The sequence below is a fragment of the Scylla paramamosain genome, chromosome 5 (assembly GCF_035594125.1).
Source record: "Scylla paramamosain isolate STU-SP2022 chromosome 5, ASM3559412v1, whole genome shotgun sequence".
In the NCBI taxonomy this organism is placed as follows: Eukaryota; Metazoa; Arthropoda; class Malacostraca; order Decapoda; family Portunidae; genus Scylla; species Scylla paramamosain.
Window position 1 is genome coordinate 36,300,056 of NC_087155.1, and position 7,500 is coordinate 36,307,555.

The 7,500-nt window shown below is 43.6% G+C and overlaps 1 protein-coding gene across 10 annotated transcripts in view; it reads right to left on the reverse strand.

Annotated features, from left to right (window-relative positions):
* Positions 1-2,695: 2,695 nt before the first annotated feature.
* LOC135100904 (valine--tRNA ligase, mitochondrial-like) overlaps positions 2,696-7,500 on the reverse strand; it is a 100,567-nt gene continuing 95,762 nt past the window's right edge. For 4 of the 10 annotated variants that reach the window (XM_064004458.1, XM_064004459.1, XM_064004460.1 and 1 more), the window contains 7 exons: positions 7,089-7,257; positions 6,220-6,421; positions 5,684-5,864; positions 5,010-5,144; positions 3,811-3,882; positions 3,116-3,212; positions 2,696-2,736 (listed from right to left, as the gene is read on the reverse strand). In XM_064004458.1, coding sequence (XP_063860528.1) covers positions 3,836-3,882; positions 5,010-5,144; positions 5,684-5,864; positions 6,220-6,421; positions 7,089-7,257 — 734 coding nt within the window. In that variant the 3' untranslated portion in view covers positions 2,696-2,736; positions 3,116-3,212; positions 3,811-3,835. Of the gene's footprint in view, positions 2,737-3,115; positions 3,213-3,810; positions 3,883-4,932; positions 5,145-5,683; positions 5,865-6,219; positions 6,422-7,088; positions 7,258-7,500 lie in introns of those variants that run through there. The other 6 variants (XM_064004462.1, XM_064004464.1, XM_064004463.1 and 3 more) reach the window with 6 other exon arrangements.

Genomic DNA, 7,500 nt, shown 5'->3' on the forward strand with positions numbered 1-7,500 from the left:
ATTCTCTCTCTCTCTCTCTCTCTCTCTCTCTCTCTCTCTCTCTCTCTCTCTTAACATCCGTTTCTTTCTGTGACCCTCCAGTTCTTCGTAAATAGCAGTGCCCCACACGCAATGTCTATCTGAACTATTAAAATTGAGAAGGAAGCAGCAATAAATCGGAATCTCTTGAAATCCATGACTCTCAATTGACGTGCTGATGTTTCGATAGACTTGACAGTACATGCAGGATAGTGAATTGTTATTAGTTATTCAGATAATGACATGAATATAATTAGTTAAATATTAGCCAAGAGTGCCATACCATCAGGAGACACAGACAAAACTATATCATTACATGTTTACGTTAAAGGAAATAAACTATCAGCGAAAATCAACCCTTTATTGTTTATTTTATGACAGAGGGCGAGACGGGACCTGCGACTCTCAACACCAATCAACACCTGACAAACTGCGACAATTTCCACACTAAAAAATAAAACGATCTCCCTTTTTTGTCAATAGCACTAACCACTCCTGAACACAAAAGATGAACGTAAAAATTAACCCCCTTTAATTAAAAACAATAAAAAATAATGATAATAGTAAATAAATTAATAAACAAAATAATTAAATATGATAAACTGCCCTAAATTATCTGTTCCTTTCCATGCACTCCCACACCACGAGACCCAGACAGCACCACCACGTACTGCTACACCCATCCAGGGACTGAGGCACCTTGCACACATCACGTCTATCTCTCTACACCCCAAAACACATCCAAAACACCCCAAAACACATGCACACCCACCTTAAACACCCAAAAACAGTCTTATCCACCCACAGCACACCCCTAGCCACCAAAACACACCCAAACTCCTTTAAAATACCAAAAAAAAACACGTAAAACATCCCAAAACACACCCAAACTCATCAAAACTGACCAAAACACCCCAAAACACACCCAAACACATTCAAAACTGACCAAAACACCCCAAAACACACCCAAAACACCCCAAAACACACCCAAAACTGACGAAAACACATCAAAACACACCCAAACTCATCCAATACTGTCCAAAACACCCCAAAACACACCCAAAACACCCCAAAACACACCCAAACACCCCAAAACACCCCAAAACACACCCAAAACTGACCAAAACACCCCAAAACACACCCAAACACACTCAAAACACCCCAAAAACACATGAAGAATGCCACAAATGAATATAAATATTTAAATATATACACATGACACAGGGTGGGAAGGGAGTATTGAGGAGTAGGGGAAAGGAAGGATGCAACAAGAAGCAGGGAGAGACAGGGTGTAATAAGATGAGACAAACAGCTAGACAGGGAAATTAGACAGGGTTTATTGAGATGGACAAATAGGGATAGTTTAATGAGATGCAAGGGTGATACAGGGTGTATTAAGCTATAGGGGCAGACAGAAAGGGTGTACTAAGGTGTATGAAGACAGGAAGGGTGTATTGAAGTGTGGGACAGACAGACAGACAGACAGACAGACAGACAGACAGACAGACAGACTGACAGACAGACAGACAGAGATACAGACAGACAGAGAGGGAGAGATTAAAAGAGAAAATTTGAGAGACAGACTAAGGATATGAGAGAAAGAGAAAGAGAAAGAGAAAGAGAGAGAGAGACAGAGAGAGAGAGTACTAATCATCTCAATCATTCAATAAATTCCTAATATATGTATAGATTTGTGTATACTAGTCTTACCTAATGTGTGTATAGATTTCCAAGCATATACCAGCATCTCTTATGTGTTTGTGTGTTTATATCAGACTTAGCAAAGATTTGGACGTGTCTCTAAATATATACTAGTGTTTGTATACAAGTTTGTGTGTATACTAGACTTATTAAGAGTTTATGTGTGTTTCTAAGAGTATACAAACCATAGCAAGTGTTTGTATATGTCTCTATGTGTAAACCAGTGTTTGTGTGTGTATACCAGCATTACATAGTGTTTGTAATGGTTTAAGTGTACACTAGTCCTTTTTAATTGTTACCTTCTCACTATCTCAGCCCTCCAGATACACCTGAGGCACACAGCGTCACCCCAGTACAGCCCCAAGTTGGTCTGGCTAGCCCCAATGAGGATGAAAGCAGGAAACATCATTATCACCTGCTGTGGTTGATGATGGTGGCTTCTACACACACACACACACCTCAGACAGCAATTCCTGGAACAAGAGAGGACAGAACAGCATGCCAGCCACAGCAAGAGCTAGTGCGTGAACAGCCACGGCCACCAACCGGCCACCAACCGGAATAGCGCAGCCCCCACAGTCGACCCAGCGGTGAAGACTGTGCTCAATATTATCTATCAAGACTCTCTCTCTCTCTCTCTCTCTCTCTCTCTCTCTCTCTCTCTCTATCAAGACTCTCTATCAAGACTCTCTCTCTCTCTCTCTTTTAGTGAAATGATTTTTACTTTAAGCTTCTTGTAATCGCAAAATTCTGTCAATAAACTATAATAATAATCTCTCTCTCTCTCTCTCTCTCTCTCTCTCTCTCTCTCTCTCTCTCTCTCTCACCATTGGTCGGTGGACTGTACAGCAGACACCCAGTCGTCATGGTGGAGGGATTTTCTCCAAGTACTGTACCTCCACCACTCCTTCCAGGCTCCTCCCACTTTCTTCCAGTCACTCCATAAGCTTGATAATCAGCAGCTGTCCCTCTATACCACAAGCTTCACTCTGGGCAGCTCTCTGGAGGCCTCCGAACCTGTGGGTGTGAGGTTAGATTAGGATAAGTTAGGTTAAGTTAGGTTAGGCTAGGTTACGTTAGGTTAGGTTGGTTAGGTTAGGCCTGTGAATGGTGTGTGGAGGAGGACAGGACAAGGAGACCAGTGGGAAGGCTGTGGAAGGCCTGTGGATGCTGTGTGGAGGAGGACAGGACAAGGAGACCAGTGGGAAGGCTGTGGAAGGCCTGTGGATGCTGTGTGGAGGAGGACAGGACAAGGAGACCAGTGGGAAGGCTGTGGAAGGCCTGTGGATGCTGTGTGGAGGAGGACAGGACAAGGAGACCAGTGGGAAGGCTGTGGAAGGCCTGTGGATTTCAAGATAATGCTACACCACACACCAACACCAGAACAATGCCTCACCTATCCACCTGCAGCCACATCACAGTCTCCCCCTTGTAGGTGATGGCAGGAGTGGTGGTGCTTGTGGTGGTGGTGCGAGGAGGCAAGGCACCCATGGCTGGAAAAGAAGGGGTGAGTGCATTGAGGCTGCAGGACGCGGTATACAGGTGTGTGGGAGGTGAGAGGGTGGGAGAGAGGGAGTGGGCACGTGGGAGAGAGTAAGCGTGTTCTATGGCAAATTATATATAGGATTTCAAGGGTGTTTTTGTGTATGATAGGGAAAATATTCATACACACATACACACATACATTTTCATCTCCCAAGCACCTCTCCTCTCCTCCTCTTCCCTCTTCCCCTGTCTCGTGCAATAGGTAAACACACACACACACACACACACACATTGATAGAGAGATGGATATTAGCACAGCATGATTTAAACAATATAACTAACACACACACACACACACACACACACACACACACACACACACACACACATAAACACATTGATAGAGGGATAGATATTAGCCCAGCATGATTTAAACAACTAATATAACTATCAAAAACACACACACACACACACACACACACTTCTCCACAAATCTGAAGGCACTGTGGTTTCCAAGCCCTCAAAGTGAATGAGAGTGCTGAGGGAATAATATTGCACCACTGCCTGCATGAACTTGTCACTAAAGCTGTCATGCGTCTCACACACCTCCTGTCACCGCTCATGCTGGCTGTCAACGCAGAACGCACCCTCCACCACTCATTGTTTGGGGTGACGGTTCTGTGGGAATGGAAGATAATTAGATTTTCTCTCATATCAAGTTGAATTGGTTTAGCTCTCTCTCTCTCTCTCTCTCTCTCTCTCTCTCTCTCTCTCTCTCTCTCTCTCTCTCTCTCTCTCACAATTGATTCCAAAGGCCACAAAGATGATTAGCAGAGGTTTTCTTGAGTGTTTCTCCTGACAGTAATGTAGGAATGTTGTTAATTTGTCACTAAAACAATAAAAACATCCTTAAAAACCTGTGCTACTTTGAATAGAGCCTTTTAAAAGTGTGTTTCTCCCATCAGTCGAGAAATGTAGTTATTTATTTGCATTTTATATATAACACACACACACACACACACACACACACACACACACACACACACACACACACACACACACACACACACACAGGTGGTCTGGCAGGAAAGTGCTATGAGAAATATACAAACGCATAGCAAGGCAAGGCACACAGCTTTCACACTCACCTCACACTCACAACACTCTTTCAACACCTTAACCTTTGTTGGGGAAGAGAAGCACTACTGTCTTAACCTTACAAATACACTTATTATAAGCTTATCTCTTACATGTACCAAGACAAGGCACACAACTTTCACCGTTACTCTCACCCACAACAATCTTTCAATGTGTTAACCCTTGTTGGGGAAAAGAACCACTAAAATATTATCTCCTACAAATATATTTAAACACTCACTCAGCACACAACACGTCAGCCCTTGATGGAGACAAACAGCACTCCTACCCAACCTTACAAAACCACTAATTAAAATCTTATCTCCTACATATACCAAAACACACAATTTTCAGCCTCATTCACTCATTCAGTCAACACACAACACGTCAGCCCTTGATGAAGACGAACAGCACTCCTACCCAACCTTACAAAACCACTAATTAAAATCTTATCTCCTACATATACCAAAACACACAATTTTCAGCCTCATTCACTCAACACACAACACGTCAGCCCTTGATGAAGACGAACAGCACTCCTACCTAATCTTACAAAACCACTAATTAAAATCTTATCTCTACTTCACTTACCCATCCATACACCAACCTTGTAACTCCACACAAGACAAGACACCACAGTCATCCACATCTATCTATGCCACACTGACTCCTGAAGCTGGTGGAGCACAGGGTGGAGCGAAGGGCATCAGCTCCACACTCTGGGATGCCTGTGGGGGACTTCATACGAGACAAGCGAGTACCTCTTCTGCATTCAGGGTCCCCTCCACCCTCTCGCACAGTACCTGAGGACATGAGGGGGTGGTGAGAGGGTAAGAGGGTGTGAGGGAGGAGGGAAGAGATGAAATGTGGTGAAAAACAGAGAACACAGATGAAAAGGAAAATTGAAGTAGAGAAGAGGGAAAGGAAGAAAAGGGAAGAGATGAAAAGAAGGAAAAAAGAGAGAAAACAGAATTATAAACACAATTTTTGACATCATATCTAAAAATCTCTCTCTCTCTCTCTCTCTCTTTAGTGCTCCTTCAAAAATTCTCTCTCTCTCTTTAGTGCTCCTTCAAAAATTCTCTCTCTCTCTTTAGTGCTCCTTCAAAAATTCTCTCTCCCTCTGTTTAGCTACTTCAAAAATTCTCTCTCTCTTTAGTGCTCCTTCAAAAATTCTCTCTCTCTTTAGCTCCTTCAAAAATTCTCTCTCTCTCTTTAGTGCTCCTTCAAAAATTCTCTCTCTCTCTTTAGCTCCTTCAAAAATTCTCTCTCTCTCTCTCTTTACATCATTCCTTCAAAAAATACACTTGGTAAGAGGCTTTAACAAATATTCATGTATCACCTGCTGTCAAGGTACTGCTCACCACAGCCAATGAACACCAGTACAGAATACACAGCACCAGCAAGTCACACACCTCCAGGGACACCCCACTGATGACATCCAGGGGGTTTATCACACTGCCCCAGGACTTGGACGTCTTGTGGCCGCCACCATCACCCTGGAGGCCATGCAGCAGCACAGTCTGGGGAGGGAGGGTCATATAACACAGGTGATATAACACAGGCAATACTGGTAACAATTAATATCACGTTACATAAGAGGAAGGAGAGGTAACACACAGGTAGTCAATTCTTTCAGTCTATCGCCATCTATAAACATTATTAGCCTTCTGAAATCTGCATCTTTTTATCAAACGATTAGTAATGCTAGAGTTTACAGTATTAACAGATATTTTAGTTATATACCAATGAATATATGGACTAATTACACGCCTACAATTAGTTACCAGAGTTTGTGATAATACATAAGACAAAGGAACAAAAACAAGATTAATAAGAGAGGACAGAACCAGGAGACCAAGACCCAGACGACCTCACCTCAAAGGAAAGCCTCCCCGTCAAGTCGAGTCCCGGCATGACCACCTGAGCCACCCACAAGAGGATGCCGTGACTCGTCTTCAAGGTCGTTGCGTAGAAGCGAGCAAGGTCAGGCATGGTCTCTCCCCTCCCCTGACCCGGCCAGCCCAGCGAGGCAAAGGGAGAGGCCAGAGGAGAAACAGGTGTCCAGATCTTCCTCCTGCTGGGTGGACATGGAGGTCAAGGGTGTGCCTGGGGAGGAGCACAGGGTGAAGACGGAAAGTTGCGATTATTAACGTAGCCGTCAAGACTTTTATTCATCTATTGCTACATGAAGTTTATTTTTTTAATGAGGGTTTGCGCACGCACACACACACACACACACACACACACACACACACACACACACACACACACACACACACACACACACACACACACACACACACACTTTCTCTTTATCATCCTCTTCCTCCTCTTCTTTTCTTCTTCTACCTCCTCCTCCTCCTTCTCCTTATATTCAGGTCAAGTCAGGTCATCCAATTAGAATAAAATAAGACAGACAGACAGACAGACACACAAAACACACACACACACACACACACTTGAATGATATAAAATAATGCAGTTTTTCCTCACAGAAATATAGAAGGGAACCCAGAGTAGGTTAATAAAGGTGATACAGACAAGGACTGCACCTCAACTGTACAGAAAAACTACAATTTGGTACAGCTTTACCCCAAGGTAATACTGATAATAGGAACACTAGGAGATACAACACAAAGAAAGTATATCAACTGAAGGAAAAACAATAAAAAAGTAAAATTTCTGCCATATATCAGACCATCCAAACTAACAATAGGTAAACACACACACACACACACACACACCTTCCTTCTCCACAGCCTTCCGCCTTGCATCCTCCTCCGAGCAGCCGCCACCCACACCTCCTCGCCATCTGCTGCAGTAATGTGGTACACTGGCATTCTGTGGCCCCACCAGAGCTGCCGGGAGACACACCAGTCTGTGATGTTGTCCAGCTAGCTATGCCATGCCCTCCTGTGCAGCTGTGGCACCAAGTTGAGACAGCCGCTCTAAACCACCACACCTCAGTCTTTGTGGTGGTAAACAGTGCAGACAACAGTACTGCTACAGACATGAAAGTAACCAAGTGTTTGTGGCTAATACTATCATAGCTCAAGAACCAAAATCGAATATTATACACCTTTCACATATCTAAGGCCTATGCTCTGAAACATCTCAGCACCACTATTTCAAAAGGACTCTAGATGAAGCTACACA